Raw genomic sequence first — 20,702 nt, 5'->3', positions numbered from 1 at the left:
AAAACTTAATGTATTCATTCAAAATCAAATACACATAAAGAAGGTCAGTTCTCCATGCACTCCAGTCTCAGCTGCAGTCTGCTTCCAGTAATCCAAAAATCACTTATTTTTCCACTTCAACACCTCACTGAGATTTTAAGGTAGGATATGATTTTTTTTTTTAATACCTTTTTTATTTTACTTGTGGACAGAAGTTCAAGTGTGTCAGTAAATCTAGCTCCAGCAGACTGTACGTTTTTGAAGCAGCAGCATTGCTCCTCTTACCTCCTGCGACACCTGCATTTTGGAACTTGCACAATACCCAGATTGCTGGCTGCGGTGTGGGCGTGGAGAACACCTGGTCCAGCAGCAATCTCTTCTCTTCTTATGAAGAAGTCCTGAGAGCTAGATTTTTTTTCTTCATTTCTTCCTCCCTCTAATCCCCCTGTTCTCTTTAAATTCCATAAGATTTTTATTGCCATGACACACTATATAATGGCTAACTAGTACATAAAAGAGATTAATACCTCTCTGGGTAAGAGCTTTGTAATAGGAAACCTATCAGCTATCCTCCCTTCTTCTATTATGGTTAACAAGATGTCTCAATTAGTGAAGGGAAGTGTTTGGTAACTGTTTCTGTAATACCGTCAATACATGTTTTTCATTATGTATGCCTCTGGTAGCAAAGAAAGGGACAAATCCTGGAAAGTCTTTGCTAATGTGTAAAATGTCTCAATTCAGTTGACTTCCCAACAAAGGATTTGTTATTTCTCCTTTGGTTTCCTCATTTTATCTGCTTCCAAATTCAGTTCTCATTTGTTCTGTCACACTGAATTCAGTTTGCCATCTTCCGACAAGCAGCACAGGGTGGCATTTGGGGGAATCCAGTACAGTTTTTTACTTTGTAAGCCCGCTTGGCTTAAGAGGTGAAGCCGGAAAACGCCTGAGATGTTCATGTCTAGCCCCGAACCAGGAGCAGGTGTGCAGGAAATTTTCATTAGACTATATTTTTACAGACAGGTGGCAAATAATGCTGAGATCTTAATCCTTGCCTTTGTGAAAATAGTGATCTAGAAAGTATCATTTAAATTAAGTTTAGAGTACGTACTACATCAACTGACTTCACTGTAAATCTGAGTGTTCTTCCTCTGAAAAACAAGAACATATTGAGGAAATCCTACTTTCTGCTGACTTCAGAAGTTTATTGTACATAAAACTCCAAAGTCTGCAAAAAACAGAGCAGAGAGACCCAAATTAAAGGATGCTTTGTAGATGTGGATTTAGCCCTCAACCCAAGATGAGCTATCTATCTCTAGATTTCTGTGAAGGTTTCTTTTTGGTCTGAAAAAGGAAAAGAGTTGCAAAATTACACAAGCTTTAAAATGGCATTATATAGGGAAGCTCACATTCTTGACAGTTCAATTCTGGGTAGTATAACCATATGCAGTGCAACGGGACTACACTAAAAAGTCTGGATTGCTCCAAAATGTAACATGACCACGCAGCGGAAAGTAGAGCTACTTCAACCACAACTCTAGTTCCCATGTCTTGTCCCTGTAGCAAACACAGCCACGAATAATCAAGTACACCAAAGGGTATGAGTTCAGCTAATGCACCAGAGAAGAGAGAGCTGAATATGAAGGAGGCAGGAGGATCAAGTGGAAGGGGAAATAAAGTGCATCTTTTTTGTGCTTCCATAAATTACACGTTCACTCTCTAGAGCCATGGGAGGAGGACGTGAGATTCTCTGAAGCACAGCACCTTTCAGTTGTTCTTCTTCTGCTCTCCATCGTCTGGAACTGACTGTAGAGGTTCAGTACAACCCTACATGACTTTTGTCTCTCCCTCTTCTCCCAGGAAAACTGAATAAACAGGACAAAAAAAATTGCAAAGTCTCTAGAATAAACAGGAAATATAAACGTGGAAGTTCAGATCTGGTACAGTTTTACAAACATTGCTACTTTGCATATTTAGCCCTTGGCCTTGTCCACACAGAAGATTTCCATCAACGTTACTAAGGTTTGGTCTGTAAGTATAATTCAGCTGTTAGCTATAGGTGTGTGCTGGGGTTTTTTGTTTGTTTTTTTTTTTCTTTATGAATTTCTTATCTGGCTTTCCAGACACAGTGGTGTCCGTCTTCTGATTGCCAAGTAGGGCTTTGAACCCAATTCTGTCATTCATATAAATGCACTGTAATGCAGTGCCTGTTGGTTAAGACAGTGCAAACAGCTAATTGTTTAGCAAAAGCTGTTAGGCCGACCTGATCTTTGACACATCACTGGCTTTCTACTCACTTACTGCCAAGGTGATTCAGCCACATCTTTGGCAGTGTTAATTTCCCACTTGGAGTGCGTTTTGTTCAAAGTACCTTGATGTTGCATTAACCTTGGTTTATGCTATTTAAAAATATATACTAAGTTCACCAACTGTGTATTAAAAAAAAAAAAAATGGACCACTTTTATTTGCTGACATTGTAAGTATCACCTTGTATTAACAGGACTTCAAAATGGTACACCACAAAGTTTGTGGAATGTGATAAAAGAAAGAAGAGAAAGAAAAAAAAAGGTCTTTCTGATGGTGGGGGTCAAATTTCAGCTTGATAAAAACGCCACAGTTTGAAATACAAGTTCCACTGGTATTAGCGTGTAAGTAAGAGGTGTAGGACTGGCGAAGGAAAAGGGTTGCTCTCTTTCATCCCTTCCATCCCTTAATTCCCTTTGCCCCATTTTACGTCTCTTCTCTCAGCATTTCCTCTGCATTATTGTTTCAGTTCTGAAAGCAGCATGCTATAAAAGCTCGCCCCAAGTGAAAAGATGCCTGTATACATACAGTGTGCAGTGCTACCCTACTGTGTTACTGATGGAGCAGAAAGGAAGGAGGCCTCCTCTTTCTGCTAGACCTAATCTGAGTTCTCCCGATACGTGCTGCCAGACAATCCCAAAGACTTTCAGACTTCATCCCCTATAAACAGCTATTAAAACCAAAGTAAAATAAAAAGGTAACAGCAAGCTCTCCTGCAAGAGTCGCCCCCCCCCCCCCAAACAACCAACCCTGAGACGAAACATGCAATATATTGTGCTTGATCAATTCCCCCTTTGTAGATGGGCTCGCACAGATTTAGTGAGACTCTAATTCAATCCTGGACAACCTGCGACCTCTTTTGGTCAATTAACAAAATGAGCAAGAGGACAAAAGAAGGCTGAAAAGCCTTGGTGCAGTCACCCATCGAGGCATTAAGCAAGGCTGATCTCTCTTCCAACAGATCTTTAATTTAATTTCCCGAGGAAAAGTCTCTATCTACTCTTACACCGTACTCTTCACACATAAAATCGGGTATTTTTTATCCTGCTATGCACGGTGGGTCTTTCAAGATAGTATCTGAAAGGCATCATTACTGAATGAGGAACAGAGGACACAAACTGTATAGTTGTTTCTAACTATCTAAAAAGACCCGATTTGTAAAAAAGTGCCGTTTTCGAGATTCACAGCATCATGGCCAGTACCCTGAGCAATAACGCACATACTCTTCCACTTGAATTTGGACACACAAACAGCTGATGAACTACCGGAAGGTGGGCTTCAGTGTTAATGATGAAGGGGTTGAAAATAGAGCAGTAGTCTGGCTCTTACCAGTCCCACGGCAGAATATATTCGTGTAAGCCAGTATCTGCGAGCATTATTGGTTTTATTCTGCATGAAGAGCAGGCTCCTATGGCTGAAACACTCTTCTATGTGTCTACGCGTACACCTCTTGAGCCCCTTCCACATCAGCTCGCAGGAGAGCTTCAGAAAGGATGGTCACAAATTCTGGCACTGCCAATTCAGATTGTCTCCATCAAAGTCAAGCCGAGTTAACCGGGGGAGCGAAATAAGCCGAGCGCAACGGGGGCGGCATTTGCAGTGGCTACAAACAGAACGCAAACACATGCATTGTGTAAAAGCGACGTGGGGTTTTGCTGTTGGGGTTTTGTGGGGGTTGTTTGGTTTGCTGGTTTTTCACCCCCTAGATTTACGAGGATGTTGCAACGGAAACCGTTTTCTTATGGACAGAGGGAAAAGTTTTAAGAGTTCTCCAGAAAACACTTTAAATGAGGGGAGGCACCCCCACGAGGCAGGGGCACGACACGGACCGAGCCCTGTGCCAGACACCAACATCTGTGCAAAAGCGTGCGTGTGTACAGGGGTTTCCCCCCCACCTTCCTAGGAAACGCAGCTGTCACGCCAGCTGAAAGCCGGCCCCGAGGTGTGCCCCGAACCTGCGTGCGGGTGGGTGCGGGTGGGTGCGGGTGCGAGCAAAGGCACGCCTCCTCGATGGCCGGGGCCCTCCGTCAGCCCCAAAGCAGACAGGATGGTAGCGAGGAGTCCAAAAAAAGGGCACACACACCCCCCACACCCCCCCCCCGCCGCCGGCTTTGCTCCCGTCTCCTCTCCCGGTGCCAAGGAGACCCAGGCGGACACGGGGACGGGCACGGAGCACTTTTCCGTGAAACAAAAGGCCCGCGACGTGCCCCCCCCCCCCCTCCCCCGAGCCGTGCCCCTTACAGCTGATTTCTAAGAAGAGCCCACAAACCCCCGGCACCGCCCGCCCAGCCCTCCGCGACCGAAACCTGGATTCGGCGAGGGCCGGCGCTCCCCCGCCGCGCCGCGCCGCTCGTTATTCATGGCGCGGGGCGGGCCGGCGGCCGCGGCGCTATATAGGGCGGGCCGGGCGGCAGGAGGGGACGGCCGGGCGCGGAGTGGCGGGGAGCGGAGCCGGGTGGCAGCCGGCAAAGGGAATAAAACGAAGGGACCCTTGCTTTTTCTTGATTTATTTTTTTTTCCCCCCCTTCTCTGTTTGCCCCCCCTCTCCGCTCTTTCTCCTTCTTTCTTTTCTGGAGCGTTTTTGGACCAAGTTTTCTTCAGACCGTCGGGGCTTGGCTTTTTTCATTTTTTTTAATTTTTTTTTTTTTTTTTACTTTTACAGAGCGGGTTTTTTGTTTGGTTTTTTTTTTTTTTCCTGACTGTTGTGTGTGCCCCCCCCGCCCCCCCAAACAAAACCCAACCAGAAAAAAGTTAGTGTCGAGCCAAGTGATTCAGGCGCTCTGCAGGGAGGAGGTGGGGGGGGGGGGGGAAAGAGAAGGAAAAAAAGTTGCCTTTGTTGCCGGCGAGCTCCTGCTACCTTTATGGGCAGCGGCTGAAGAGCGGGCCGGCGGCGCAGCGCTCCCGCCTTGCGGCGGCGGGAGCGGCTCCTCGCCCCGCAGCCCCCCTCGCAGGCGGCAGCGCCCGCCCGCCCGGCTCTGCCCGTCCCGCTCCCCGGCCGGGGCTGCGCGGGGGGCGCCTCCCGGCGGGCCCGCCCCGCTCCTTCCTCCGCCGGTTGCCATGGTGCCGCGGCCCGGCGTGCTGTGGGCAGTGGCGGCCGCGGCGCTGGCGCTGCTGGTCCGGCGGGCGGCGGCGGCGGCGGCGCTGGCGGGGCCGGTGGTCCGGTGCGAGCCCTGCGACGCGCGGGCGCTGCAGCAGTGCAAGCCCCTGCGGCCCGACTGCGCCGAGCGGGTGCGGGAGCCGGGCTGCGGCTGCTGCCTCACCTGCGCCCTGCGCCCGGGCCAGCCCTGCGGCATCTACACGGAGCGCTGCGGCGCCGGCCTCAGCTGCCAGCCGCGGCGGGAGGAGGCGCGGCCGCTGCAGGCGCTGCTGGAGGGCCGCGGGCTCTGCACCAACGCCACGGCGGGCGGCAGGCTGCGGGCCTTCCTGCTGCCGGGACCGCACGCTGCAGGTAAGGGGGCCAGGAGGCCCGGAGGGGCGGCGGGCGGGCGCGCCTCTTCCCCGCCTCGCCGCTTCCTTGCTGGCTTGGGGCGGCGGGGGTTGGTGGGGTTTTTGAGTTAAAAAGTAAGTTGCGCCCGGCGGCGGGGGGTTGGGGGCGGGCGGGCGGGCTGCGGACCGGCTGCGGCGGAGAGGCCCCTCGGTCGCTGCCCGGCGCTGCCGGCCCGCGGGGGCTCCTCTGAGCGTGCTGGGACCGTTTGGAAGGAGGGGGGCTTTTCCCGGAGGGGAGGAAGATTTACCTCTTCTACCTTATTTATGTCTGCGTCTGCTTCCGTCAGCACCGGTGCTGAGACGCAGCTCCTGGCAAAGCGGGCAGAGCTGCTCTTTTTTTGGGGGGGAAAAAAAAAGAAAAAAAAAAAAAATCGGGGCCGGGGGTGGGGAGGGAGGGCACGTTGGTTCCGCGGGTGCGTGGGGCTGGCGGGCTGCAGAGCCTGCACGGAGAGGGAGAGAGAAAAAGGGCGAGATCCGCGCGGTTTGGCCCCGCTGTTCCTGGAAGGAGGGTGCGGGAAAGCTGGAGAGCGCGGGCTCACTCCTGCGCTGCGGCGTGGCCAAGTCCGGGGAATGCTGAGCACAGGGCGGGGGGGGGGGGGGGGAGTTAAATATTCCCCTGGCCCGGGAAGGTGGTTATTCGGAACAAAGCGTTTGCACAGCGGTACGTGAGAGGACGTTGGTTTTTCGCCTGCACTGCAAATAAATCTTCGGTCGAACGAAGCTTTGCCGTACCTCTTGCGCGTCTTGTAAGTGAGAGGTTCACAGAGCGGGTTTTGTTTTGTTTGAAGAGGAAGGGACGGTTGGAAAAAGTTGTGTTAGCGTGCACATTTGGAAACTCAAGACGGGGAAACTTGGGATTCAGATCAAGAAAGCACAGTCCCTCTGTGCAAACATTTCATTAAACTGTTTGCTAACCAGCAGCAAGTATGTTAACATCTATTTAATAGAAAAGTGTGTCAAAAGGCTTTCCACTGTTTGCATTTTTAAAAGGCCAGTTTTTCTGCTAGGTCGCAGGGACTCTTTGGCTGGCCTCTCCTTAGCTGAGGAAGTGGCACCAGTGCTGCAGCTAACTGGCTGCTAGGAGAGTAGCAGAAGATGCCTTATTATAATTAATCTATGTCCTGCACCCAGGCTGTGACAGTTTGAATGACAGTGCAGAGGTACTCGCTGAAGTTTTAAATCTCATTGGAACATGGAGCGGGTTCCTTCATCACATGCACTTGGCCCTGCGTATTCATCCTTCGCATGAGCTGGAGACGAGGGGCGAGGTCTCCTCCGGACTTGGGAGTTGGTGCTGTTTAGTGGAGGGGTAGCGCTTTTAACCGTGACCGTTAGAGAAGGCGAAAGGGGAAGACGGAGCTGCGCTTTGCTGAAAATCTTTCCATTTTCCGCCTAAACAGTCATATTGCCGAGTTCCTGTTTCTGCATTCTTGGCTGAGGGAGAACTCCCCATTTTGAAATCAGTAGGAGCTTTGATTCCTTAGAAAGTGCAAAGTAGGACCCTTAGAGTTCACGTTCAAGGAGTGAGGGCTGCAAACCTGGGGTGCGAGAAGGAAGAAGTTGGCTGAACCTGTGCGACCCGAAGGGCCCACCTCCTCGTGGGGACCGCTCCTCGAAATCCCGCACTCCCTGGTACACACCCTCCCCGCGCAGGATCACATCGTCTCCCGTACGGACAGCTAGGGCCCGCCTCATGTGCTACGCTTTTGGTCGTTCCCAGTTTGCAGAAATCGCTGGAAATCCCTGTGGGGTGGTGTATATTACAGTACCTTCTCAAGAGCAACCCTAGTAGGCCGCTGACTTACTTTCCAGTTCAGTTTTTTGGGGGCACAAAAGTGTTAAGTAACAGTGTGCATGTGCAACCCTTCTAAGCTGTTTTTTAAAAGAGAGCAGGGAACTCTCATAGCAGTTTTGTTTCTGTTACGAGGGTGTGAAGCTAGCATGGCACCAAGTTTTGTGAAACTGAGTTAATCAAATACGCTTCACAGTTGAAGATGTGGCATTACGACCGTTCCAAATCAGAAGTGTAAGAAGTGCTATTGAAACGTGATGGCCTATCTAAACTGAAATGACCAGCCTGGTAATTATTTAGTGCACATTAAGAGGATTTTCTACTTATTTTTTGGTAGAGGAGGCAAACTAACGGACTGCACTTACTGCAGAAAACCTGGCAGGCGTAGTATTTATATTTAGGAGATTCAGGTTTATAGCATTTTATTGTGTCATTTCTTGCAAACTTCATGGAGAATGTGGAAAAAAAAATACCACTGTTTAAAAACAGGACATTAAACCACCAGAAATATGTTCAAATACCACTGAGAGTCTGAGTTAAACCCACAAAAGCCAGGAAATTTAGACTTAAGACTTAAACTTCCTTAATCCATTTGCACTGGGAGTTGGATTTTCCTGGTCAATTATGTCCATTGCCAGCAGTGGCTACACTAAAACCACCGGTACCAGGATGTTAGCTCGCATCCCTCCTCCTCCTCCTCCTCCTCGTGTTCCTCCCCTGTGCCTGTGTATTGGCAGTGCCACTGTACTGCTGCCTGTGGTGAAAAATTCAGAGTCAATGGGCTACGTGAACATGGGCTTTCAGGTTTAGCACCCAATTTCTTGGCTTTTGTGGTTTTTCAGTGAGCCATCAAGTACAATTTTAATACAGATTTCCAGGGTGTTCCCTGCACGTCGGTTATCATTGTGCGCTCCCAATATGATTTCCTTTAAAAAAAAAAAGTGGCCAGCAGCCAAGGCAGAGACTCGTGGGACTTAGCTACTTAGCTGATAGTAATATCCAAACTCGAAAAATTCCCCGGAGGAAACGCAGCCAGTTACAGTTACACTGCAGGAGTCTCCTAAGAGGGAGAAATGCAGTGTAGACAAATACCTCAGAAGGTACAGGAACACTGGGCTTATGCAGTATTTTGGAAAAATGTGCTTCTCCTGTACTTTTGTGGACGGTAGTTTAAAGAGAAAATATTTTTGAAGCTTGTGATGAAAGCAGATGTTTGTCCTTTGACACCATTACAGAATGAATGGCATTTTTTTGTCCATTACTTTTAAAGTGCTTTTTGTACACTTAGAAATGTTTCTGATTTTAACAGCAGAAGAATGAAGACGTGCTATTTTTTCTCCTTCCCTGTTCTGCATGTTGAATAAAATTAAGAAAGAAAAAGTATTAAAAATAGCTACCTAGAACCGTGAAACTCAGCGTGGTAGAATTTGTTGTATGAACACCTCTTTCGGGAAAAAAAAAAAAATAAAAATAAAAATCACCATCCTGGGGCAGACGGAGAGTCACACCACAGCCCAGGAGTTACCCACGCCAGCCGCGTTCAGCTGAAGTTGATGGAGCCGGCCGTGGGTCGGCAGCCGGTGGGGCTGCCGCGGGCTCCCGCTCCGCCGGCGGGCGCCGAGGGGCGAGGCGCTGGGGCGGTGGTGGCTGGCAGCCAGGCGGAGGTGGCTGGTTTTCGGGTGTCGGGCAGCCTGCGGGGACGGGGCGGTGGGGTGCCTCGCGAGGCTGCCGGGAGCAAGGGGATGCTTCAGTTACGAAAGGCATCGCTCGGCAGCAAAGGCACGGATGCATGCGGAACGCTAAGTGGTTCGTCCTTTTATATATCGCTGTTTTGTGAAGGAAAATTAAGGTCGTAAACTCGTCTGGAGGCTTGTTGCCCTTCCGGACGCAGCTGGCCGTTGATTAACATTGTTTCTTCGCTGCATTTGTTCTTCTCGAAGGAAATTCCAGTGATTCAGAAGAAGAAGACCGGAGTACCAGCAGCATCGAAAATCAGGCCATCCCAAACTCTCACAGGGTGCCAGATTCCAAATTGCATCCACCGCACATCAAAATAGATATCATCAGGAAAGTGCAAGCCAAAAATACGCAGCGCTATAAAGTGGAATATGATTCGCAGAGTACGGATACACTGAATTTCTCTTCTGAATCCAAACAAGAGACCGAATACGTAAGTACTTTTGTAAATGGAAGGGCATTTCCCAGCATGCGAGCGTGTGCCTGCGTGTGTATGTATATGCGTGTTGTGCGTACGACAAGATAAATAAATTAAATAACTAAATGGTGCTAATTGTTGTAGCCATTTAAGGCATTCCGGCTGTTCAGCTGGTAAAACTATTGGCTCCGCAAATGCAGACAATCAGCAGACCGAGCAGACCACGTTCAGAAAACACGGAGGCCTAACACAATGACGTTTACGTTGATGCAAGTATGATTTTCACTAAGTCATTTCTTAGAGATCCAAAGTTCTTGTTCCCCCCTGTAATTATCACACATTTGCGTGGGCGGACTTGGGACAGGTTTAATAGTGCCATCATTAAATTTGGTTGCAAACGGCATTGCCGGGTGGCAATAGTGGAAACGAGACGTTTCACATTCAGCGTAGTGGCACTGCGTTCGCGCTCCACGGCGCAAATCGCGGGAGATAACCTGAGGCTGGGTTGAGGATTAGGACGGTGACTGATCAGTCGCGGTTTGTGTGACGTGCTGAGCGCAGCCTCCGCTTGCAGTCGTCTGCTGCCGCTGCCTAAATGCAAAGGCTGGCGGGCACGCGAGCTGCCGTCGCTTCCCACTGCCTGTGCCCGGTGGATGTGCAGGGCAGCCGGAGCGTGGCGGATCCGAGGGAAGAATAACGCTTCTTCCTGATAACCCGGTGGTTGTCCTTGTGCCTCTGCCAGGTGGCCTAAAAAATACGTCTGGATGTACTTCGACGTTTCATCAGAACCGTCGTGGTGAAAGCAGATGAGGCTTCCCATCTGCAAAAGGAGGTTTTGAAACTTGTATGAGGTGGAAAGTTGTGTCTGAAGAAAGCGTGGCCTCCGAGTTAGCACAGCTTAGTGTGTGAGCGATGTCCAGCCCGTCTAGTAAAAACACTTCAGTATCTGCCTTCCAGCATGTCCTTCTCCCGAAAACGTGAAGTAAACTGCCTACAGTAAAAGAATGACCTTGGGTAGCTCTGAGGAAATCGGGTCCTGGTCTTAACTAGGATGAACATTTCGCTTACGCGGTAGTTGGGCCCCACGAGCAAAGACTTACCAAGGCTGCTGGTCTCTGTGAGAACCAGAAATGAGTCCACTGGGGACGGGTGCCCTCGTCAGCAAATGCCCTTCTAGCTGTGTCTGTATCTTAGCTTTTGATATTGGTCTCTGTGACTTTGGAGAGAGAAAAAAAAGTTGTCTGATCTTTTTGTAGGCCTAACTCAGGACCAGATACTTGAACGTGCGTGATTTGCAGTCAGCGTGTCTGAGCAGTTTCGGGTTTTAAAGGAACTGCCGATAAGAGCAGCAATTTAAAGCGCACGTTTAGAGCTTGTGAGGTTGACATGGAAAGAAAACATACGAAAGCAGCAAGGAAGGTCTTCGCTCACCAAAAAAATCAGTTCTAAACTCCAGTAGAACTGTGGAGTCTGTATGCTTTCAGACACTCACATGAAAGGCACTTTACATGAGCAAACTATTAGTATTACCACTTGAAAGTATAAATGTCATTACCTCACTAATTAAAAATTGCACCAAGTGAATCTTTGTGTTGATACAGCAACTTAAAACGTTTTAAACCCCTGCAACCACGCAAAGGAATTTTTCAGGTCTCCGCTGAAGAAGCGGGCTGGTGGACTGAGTCCGTAATGTGCCCAGACAGGAGTGTAGCTAAGGACAGAGTTTGTAGGCTGCGACTCTTGAGTCCCGATCCCGCTGCTGACGCTGCCTGTCGTCTTGGCCTCTGGCAAACCGTGAACTCCTCCGCTCCTGGTTTTCTGACTGCAAAGTGGGGCTCGTAATGCTTTACTCCCTACCCTGAAGGGCTGCAGTGAGAAATAATTAGTTGGCGTTTGAGACATGCTCTTAAAAGTGCTTCTGGAAGTTCTTTTTGGCTCATTGTCCTAGAGCTAATCCTCACTGCATTGTTGTCAGCCTTTCGCAGGTGGAGAAAGTGAGGCAAAAAGTGACGTACTTATCTAATGAGACTGTTGTGTGCAACCATTCCTTTGCACGGCTGCGTCCGTTTGGTCCCGTTGAAATTGGGCATTGCTGTCCAAAGTTGCAAAGTATTTTTATATATACATATACATTATGCCAAACTACTTGTTTTCAATTAAATCCCATTTCATTTAAGCTTTCAAATCCAGCAGAATCACAAAAATCAAATGGCATTAGGGAAGATCTACCAAGTGGTGTATTTCCAGTTGCCTACCTTCTTCTTCTTTCCCCACTTGGTGCCAGGCCAGCTTTTCCAAACCTAAGTTATGTTATGTATGATTGATTTACATACTGGTTAAGCCTTCCCGTAGGTATGCGTGGCTGTGATTTTGACTGGAAATGCCAGTCCGTGCCTCAGCATAGCATAGGGCCTTCAGTGTTTAGAAATCGGTAAAGCAGAAAGTCAGAATTTTATCTGTGAATGGTCTGCCTTTTGACATATCCAGCCATCCCTTTGTTTTAATGGATTTGCTTGGGTTTGTGCTTCTTGCCCTTTAAAGATTTATTAACTCTTGTGTGAAAGACAGCATTTGGGAATGACGTTTCATCTGTGTTTTCTAAAATATGCTCGTTAACAGGGTCCCTGTCGTAGAGAAATGGAAGACACTTTAAACCACCTAAAGATCCTGAACGTCTTGAGTCCCAGGGGCTTTCATATTCCAAATTGTGACAAGAAGGGGTTCTACAAGAAAAAGCAAGTAAGTACAGTCTCTCGATCATTTCAGTGAGTGCACTTCACCTTTTCTGCATCTTTGCTGAACAATCTTGCCAGCAAGGTGCATTGTCTATCATTTTACAGAGGAGCTAGTTTTAGGACCTCGTCTGATAGTGCTGAACCTTGTCAAGTGGGGACAGTGTTTTTATTTTCTGTTGGTCATGACAACAGATTCATTTGAGAAACTTCATACCTAATCACACATGGGTTGGCTGGTGTCCTAGATACTAATGCCCTTTGGTTTAAAAAAAGCAGCGCCTCTGTAATAACCCACAGAGCTAAATGTTGCAGTCACCATATGACTGCAATAGATCAATGCTTTGAATTGTAAATAGCTGCTTGAGAGTTCCTAGAAGAACTGCACTGGATCACATTACAAAAAGCAACTTGAGAAAGGTATATATCTGTCCTTTATGTGCTACACAGATCGCTTCCCAAATCCAGGTCACGTTATCGTGAAAGTGATACGTCTAGTAGTTACTCTGCAGCAAGAATGGCTTCTCAGCCCTCTTTGGTTCTGGGGTTGTGACCTTTCGTGACAAATGCAGACCTAAACTGCAGGTATTTATGCTTTAGTTGTGCATGCAGGTTGAGCTACGGCAGCATCCTCCGTTCAGTGCTGCCCTTGAAGCTCATTCAGAAACTAGGGGAAGTGCAAGACGTGCCAGGTTCTTGGCTTAGCGTGCACATCCCATCTAATTCCAGGGTTTAGTTAGTGACCTGCCTCCCAACATGTAATTCCAAAATTTCCTGAATTCAAAAGTTGCCGATTTTCCTCAAGGCAAACCCTCTGTAAGGCCAGATTTTGTTTGCGGACGGTCTTGTCTCTCCCATTTGGGTTTACACGAGTCAGCCTCTCTGTCTCTGGTAACCAGCCAAAGGAGCGGCTGACTCTGTGTCACTACCTGATGCAGTTCATGGGTTAGAAGTGAGAGGCCAACCTCTGACCAGGCAGCCTTACTTCAGGAATGGCATCTCTCCGGTTTTTGGCTTCCAGCTTTCTTAGAAACGGTCTTTCCCTTTCGGGTGTTCCCTGGCGTTCTGCGTTAAGCCGGCAGTGTCAGGTGGGGCGTTTGCAATAGGGCTGAGGTTTCCAGCCTTCCCTCCCGCCGTCAGCCCAGCACCGACTGCGCTGGTTGACCTTCGGTGCCCGCTGCTGAGCTCGTCTGCGCTCCCCAGCTTTTCCCAAGCAGGGACGGAGTTTCTTCTTGTCGTCTGGAATCTTGAGAAGTCCGTGTCGTTCGTCTCCCGCCGCGCGTAAACTAGCAGAGAGCAATGCTCACATCTCGGTCTGCGTTTGTTCAGAAAATACATTGGACCGCCACGTGGAGTGAGGCTAGGACTGTGTTTTGCACCTGCGCCATGAAAACATTTGCTTAGTTACTCTACAACAGCACATCATTTAACTGCATTCAAGTCACACGAGCGTATTGTAGCCCTTTTGCTTCTCTAGGTGTTACAGAAGACCGCAGATTGGTATTTACTTTGTTCAGTAGATCTTGCTTTCGTCTGTCTGCAGCCTCTGAGGTTTTTGCTTCGTCAGCAAAAGGGTGGTGGTTTGCACGCTGTCTCTGGCATGTGTATGTAGTAAATTAGATCCACAGTAAGCACGTATTAAAGTGCCTTACTTTAAAGGATGACTGTACTTGAAAGCGCAGTCACAGTCCTGCCACTGAGGCAGAAAAAAACGAAACACAGAGTCAAAAAAAAAGGAAAGACAGATGATACACTTACCTGGTCTTTGTTGCTAGAAGTCGATTTACGAGAACAAGGTGTTGGTACGGAAGAAAGACGCTTCTGCCCTCCGCGTAGCGTCCGTGCTGCCTAGAGGCTTTCAGTCTGCTGTAGGAGAGGTTCCTGCGCGGTGCGCAGCAGCCCGTCCGGTCAGCAAACAGAGGGGATGAAGGGGCACTTCCATAGCGGGCCAGCCTTGTCAGACGCCGTGCCAATTTACACAGGTCCAGCAGCTTCAACGGTAGTTTGAGACAACTCGGGATCGTGTAGGAGATGCCCACAAATGGAGCCCATGTGAGTAAATATTCTACGTGAAATGCAGCCGGAGTGCTTCTCCTGTAACCGAACCTCAGCCAGCCCTGGGAACCGGCCCTCACAGGCAGGGCTTACAGAGGCAGGCTGCTTCTCAGACGAACAAAATACGAACCAAAAACAGCGTATTTGAGTTGAGTTGCCCTTGTAGAACTAACTCCTAGAAAGACGCGTTGGTTTGAGACGTGAGTCCTCTCCAGACTGAATTCGCTGTCCACGAGGCAATGCGACAATTGTGTGTGTTTGGTTTTCTTTTTGGAGTATCAACGTGTAGGTCTGATGTTTCAGGCGCTGTGAGCAGGTGTCTAATCTCATGAACAGAATGTTAGGCTATTTCATGAATTTCCTTCATTGCTATTATTAGCAGCATTCAATCTGTAATTCAATTATATTCTGTTGTGGCAACAAAATTCAGGATAATATGTTAGGAAATATACAGTAAATCCATCAAAAAATGAGCGTGAGCTAGGCATTTTTAATTCTGGAAAGAGCTGCCAAAACCACTGCCTGGGATGATAACACAGATAGGTGTGTGATGGTAGGAATCATCACCCTGGAAACCATTAAAACTCATTCAGGAGGCACTTCACATGTTGCTATATTCTGCCTTCCTGGTCACCTGCTCTTCCAGTCAAGTTGAAAGCAGTTATTTTTCAAGACTTTTGTAGATAACTAGAAATTGACTTTTCAGGAACAACCATGGGGAATAATTTGCATATGTGAAACAATTTTAAGAACGTAAATTTACCTCTCGGGGTATAACATGAAAAATACTTCATGCCTTGTGTTTATATATAAACTTTTTTAAAATCAGACCTATTAAAATTTAGAATTCTTTGTCTTAATAAATCACACATGAAAGGCTGTACTATTCAACTGTGGCATATAGGTATATTTACATGGAATAGGTTGATACAGGCACGTTTCTGCCTCAAGCATGGAAAAAAAGGTTTTGATGAAATTAGAATTATTATTATATGGGGCAATTACTAGAATTGCCCCATATTTGCGTACCGGAGCCAGATACTCACCTAAATGTGAGCTGGCGTCGTTCCACTGAAAACAGAGTTGGGCTTGGCGGGAGCCAAAACGGCTCGAGGTGTATGTCAGTGCTGTCTGCAGTCTGTTCTGGGAGACCAGAGTTGTAGCTCCACGGAGACCTCTGGCCTGACCAGGAATTCGGTGGGATACCATATGCTTTGCTGCGCCCCACGAATGCCTCTGCGGCACTTCTTTGTGGAAGGGAGAGGGGCAGGTGGCATGGAAGCTGGCAGCTGGTGTTTCTATCAGAAGTAATTACTGGCTCCACCGCTTGGGCAGTTTTCCAGCTTTTTGGACTTCTGAAGTCATATGGAAGAGCTGGGCAGAGCCTTGAAATGTATGTGGAGTACAAAATTCAGAAGAGCGGATATTTATATATATTTTTTTTCTATATGAACTTATGTCCACCACTTATGTAGGGAATGCAAGAAAGCTGCTTCAGGATAAAAGCATCACTTTTGAATCAGAAGTCCTTTATTATTGACAGCATGCCTGAGAGGGTAGTACAAAATCGCAGATTGGAAAAGGTAAATTGTTTTCCTCACAGAGCGTTATTTCAGCTGTAGAATGATCTAAGCGTTTTGTTTTCCAAATGGGTTGTCTAGAAGAAATAAAAAAAATATTAGCAGTAGGGAAGGTGTTCCTGCAGACTAACTTAATGTTGTAGTTAATTCTGAAAATTGATTATGCAACTGTAAAAAGCAATCAAAACCTCCAACAACATGAGATAACTTTAATTGATCATTTGTTTTGAGAGTGATGCAAGCCTATGAATCAGCGAGAGTTGTGTAACATACTTCATATAGTACTTCTAAAAGGGGAGGCTGCGTTACTATTATTAGCAGAAGTGTAGTTTCATTGCCGGAGCACCAGGCTGGCAGCCAGAAGCCCTGTGCTCTAATTCGTGCTCCATCTGTCCCTGCTCTCTTGGGAAAAACAACTCAAGAACTGCTGCCTCAGTTTCCTTTTCTGTAAAATTTCAGTTGTGCAAAGGCTGTTGTTTATGAATTCCTCAGTTTTGAGCATGAAGAATATAAGTCACTAAATGTTAATACCACTCAAGCTAGAGTCCAGTCCAGTTGCCACCAAAGTTGAAGGAAAATTTCCCAATGACATCAGTGGACTTTGAGCAGCCATTCGTGGAAGTCCTGGAGAATGCGGACAAGCCCTGGTCAGGCTTTGGAGACAACAAACATAAGTTGTAGAGCTTAACGTTTAAAGATTTAGTACCGAAAACCAGCTGAACAGGTGACTGGAACTCAAATGCGGCTAACCACGTAGCTTAGCAAATTATTAATGTAGCTGTTCTCTCAGTAGGTTTGAACTTCTTCACCTTCTCCTAAAATAAGCTGATACGTACTTTAAGCTTGATCTTGTCGTCCTGCTGCCGTCCGTTTGCATAGGGCTAATGCAGAAGGACTGCAAATTCAGGGAAGAGAAGGCATCGTGTTATTTCTGCACTGGGCTTGTTACTCAAAAATATATCACAGCGGTAGATTAATTTGCAGTTACGGTGACTAATATCACTTCATTTACTCTAAAATAAAATAAAACAAGATGGAAACTTGTTCAGAAATTTGTGTCTAATGTGTGATCTGCTCCCATGTCTCTTTCACAAGTTCCTAGTGAAAACTCTGCCCTACTCCATGCTGCCACAAATTAGTTGGCTCGGAGGCCGATGTGCTGGTGCAGGCTGTCCCAGGAGTGACCCGTCTTCGCAGTTCTGTCCCAAATACCACCCTTTGGCCCGAGGTCCTAAACTAGACGTGAAAAGGGCCAGGCGCTTTGGGCAGCGTGTGAAGCCCAACACTTGCTTGATGTTTCCTTGTGTACCTGCACATGGAAGAGAGGCTTAGCTTTGTGAGCCGCTGCCGTACCCGCGTGGGAGATGGGGACGTGCCTGTTAGACTCTGGAGAACAAGCAGCTGAGCGGTAGCGGCAAAGTTTACCTGACTTGCGCCAGCCTGAACCGCTGAAATACTTGAATTGCTGTGTGATCTCAGAGGCAGCGTTTGCTCTGCTTGCCTGATGGATAGATAGCCTTTAGAGTGCTGAGTGCTGTGAGTGGCTTCAGTCTAGCCTATCTTCCTTCATGTTGGCGATGCAACAGGTGAAACCTCCGTCTTTGAAAAGCTAGGTGTATTTGTGTCACCGCCTCCTTTGTAAGTCTGTCCTCACTAAACAGCCACCCCTGTTAGCATTTGCAGCGAGGCCCGTATCACCAAATCTCAAAACTTGAGTTGACGTGGAGGCTGCGTCTTGGCAATGAGGTTGACCGTGGCAAACCTAGTGAAGTAATCTCTGTCCTGGAGGCACGTGTCTTTTGAGCGGGCGAAAGCCTTGCTGGGGTCCCAGAGGTTCGCAGTATGTAACGGTGTCCAGGGCTCCCTACTGAATGCAACCTGCAGCATGTCATCTCTTTTAGTCTAGTTTTTACCGTTCTTGGTTCCTTGGGGAGAGCATGACTTAGTACATACTAGACTTCATAATGCATTTTTACTGCATCGCTATTTCTAAAGAGGTTCAGTGTTGTCGCCTGTGGTAGTTTCAGGTTGGTCAGCATTGCTGGCAAATTCCACCAGGCAACTGCTAAAGCTGACGTAGGTATAGTCTAGTATATAAGCAACCTTATTTATAGGAAAATATACACGTAAAGTTCTGGTACACCTAGCAGTTGTTGAAGTGATAACTCCCCTACAGAAGGATTATGTATCTGTTAATAAATGTCAACTACAGTATTGAAATTCCTCCAGCAAACAGATGCAAGCCAAGGGTGTTTACCGCTGCAATGGCTGTCTTTGCAGACCTGCGCTTTAGCGTGGAACAAATCCGTTAACTTTCTTTTCCAAGGACGGGTCCCAGTCGTCTGCCCGTACTGTTGTAAGCAGTCCTGGTGTTCAAAGGGGGCAACTGAGCCGCCTAATACAATAGGGGGTAGTTCATAAGGCTGTTTCCCGGTAGTTTTCAGAGCCGTTTCGTTGTGGAGTAATTAGACCCGAAGGGGTTGATGGGCAGAGGCGGTAAGCTTTTACTGTAGTCCTTTGTAGTGGCAATAAATACTCTGATTCCGTCAGGTATGGCCAGGGTATGGAAGTGCAGCCATCAAATGAGCAGGAACCCCTGCTGTGTAACGCCAAGAGCGGAGAAAACAGAAGTGGTGCCAACTGGGTCTTCCCTTCTCTTTCAGTGTCGCCCATCCAAAGGCCGAAAGAGAGGATACTGCTGGTGCGTGGATAAGTACGGACAGCCGCTTCCCGGGTACGACGGGAAGGGAAAAGGAGATGTCCACTGCTACAACTTGGAAAGCAAATGAGGACCGGGCGCCGGCTCTTCTGGCACCCGCGCGCGGCCGCGGGACGGGGCAGGGACCTCGGCGGGGCCGGGCGGGCGCCGCGGGCCGCGTTGCGCGGGCAGCGACCAGCTCCGCGTCCCGCGGCCGGCGGGGAGTCGCGGGCGCCGCTGCGGTGCGCCCCGCCGCCGCCGCCGCGCGCTTCCGACGGGACGCCCGGGGAGCTCCGAATTCCCACGTAAACCTGCACTATGGATACCCAGAGAGAGAGAAAAACAAAAGGCACTTCGGAACGGATTCAGGGAGTCTCCACTGACTTTTTAGAGAACGGCCTGTGACCAATTTGATCCCGAAAGATACTGCTTTTTTATTTTAAAGAATTTATAGAGTGTAAGCTTGTAAAAGTATTAAAGAAAAAAAAAAAAAACCACCACAAAAAAAAAAACCCACAAAGATTTAAAGGTTAATCTTTTTTTACAGGTCTGACGGGAAACTTATCTTCACGGGTAAAAAGTTTTATAAAAATCTCAAAGAACTTTTTAAAGAAACCTATTTCTAAAATAAAAGACATGGCTATTTTTTCTGTAAAATATATTATGAATATTCTGTTAGTCTGTATTTAATATAATTGTTTTTTAATAAACTTTATTTAAATGTAACATGTGAATACCAAATACTACACAATAATTCTAGTGTATACTTCTGTATGCAAAGAGAAAGTAAGGCTATGGAATGATTCACAAATATGTATAGATCCATATGCATACACACTGACCTATTCTAGACAGTAGAAATGAATTTGTGGAGCGAAGGAATTGTTTCCAGAAGAGATTAAGTTTTGTTATTTGAAGTAACTACAAATACCAAGATAATCTTCTTCTTTTAATTTTTTTATTATTATTATTTTATTGGTATTTCTGATGTACCCATCACTGAAATATGCCACTGGAAATGATAACAGTTGCACTGAAGCTCTCGGTAAAGCGTTCTTCTGTCTGTCCTTCGCTTCAGTTTGTGCAACAGGGCTTACATTTCCTCCGTTTCCTGCTCACACTAATATAGAATATTCATGGACAAAAAATTGCCATTACAGTACCACCCTTTCTATTTGCTTGTTTATTTTGAAAAGCTGTATCTATTCTGTGTTGTCTTGGTACACTCTACCAAAGCACGTACTCTGTACGAGGAACTCCTGTTTAAAACAATGCTGACAAGATGGGGGATCGTGGACCTGGGTGCTGAGACCCACGTGCTTCATTTACGCTACACACAGCTGTTGCTTGCTTTGACTTCGGTGGAAATTATTTGCCTGCATCTAAGCATAGAGTAAGAACCATTGGGTTTAAATATTTAACCCAACTGTCTGCCATGATGTTATGTATCCTCTTAATTGGAAGAGAAGTGATTTGGTTTTGTTCTGGTACATGATGCTTTCACATAAGGAAGACTTTGGCAACATTTTTTTTTTTTTTTGAGGCTGATTGTTTACTGAACTTCATGACAAATTCTGTATGACAATGAAATCTGGATAAGGAAAGGTGGCCTGTGAAATGTAACATCGCTCTGGAAAGTAATGCCGTATTTTGTATATGTATTTATTTATATATTTTATATAAATATTTTATATATTTATATAAATATATAATATATTCTTACATGTGTCACTATAAATGTTTGATGTCACTGTAGAAAAAAAGAAGCCATCTCAACACCGTAATTTTCTGTCGGGTTGGGGACTCTGCGGAGGCTGAGGGCAGTGCATTTCCAGCCGACGTGGCCGGGGGTTGTGCTGATGGAGGGGATGCCGCAGGGCTGAGGAGCCTGTTCCTCTCCTGCCCCGTGAATTAGAACCGCCC

The 20,702-nt window shown here is 47.2% G+C and overlaps 1 protein-coding gene across 1 annotated transcript; it reads left to right on the top strand.

Moving 5' to 3' along the window:
- Window positions 1–5,300: 5,300 nt before the first annotated feature.
- Window positions 5,301–20,457, top strand: IGFBP3 (insulin like growth factor binding protein 3). The gene is made up of 4 exons (XM_052794351.1): window positions 5,301–5,729; window positions 9,500–9,729; window positions 12,334–12,453; window positions 18,745–20,457. Exons 1-4 carry the CDS (start codon window positions 5,339–5,341, stop codon window positions 18,868–18,870), a joined length of 867 nt encoding a protein of 288 aa, XP_052650311.1. The 5' UTR covers window positions 5,301–5,338; the 3' UTR covers window positions 18,871–20,457.
- Window positions 20,458–20,702: the final 245 nt, after the last annotated feature.

This window comes from Harpia harpyja, chromosome 1 (assembly GCF_026419915.1).
Source record: "Harpia harpyja isolate bHarHar1 chromosome 1, bHarHar1 primary haplotype, whole genome shotgun sequence".
NCBI classification, from domain to species: Eukaryota; Metazoa; Chordata; class Aves; order Accipitriformes; family Accipitridae; genus Harpia; species Harpia harpyja.
Note: the sequence above shows the minus strand (reverse complement) of the source record. Positions and strands in the feature narration are given on the sequence as shown.

Bases quoted from the DNA above. Each gene is read 5' to 3' on its own strand.
- IGFBP3 (XM_052794351.1), top strand. From the start codon at position 5,339: ATGGTGCCGCGGCCCGGCGTGCTGTGGGCAGTGGCGGCCGCGGCGCTG. The intron at 5,730-9,499 runs GTAAGGGGGCCA...TTCTTCTCGAAG, and splicing joins GCCGGGACCGCACGCTGCAG to GAAATTCCAGTGATTCAGAA. The intron at 9,730-12,333 runs GTAAGTACTTTT...GCTCGTTAACAG, and splicing joins CCAAACAAGAGACCGAATAC to GGTCCCTGTCGTAGAGAAAT.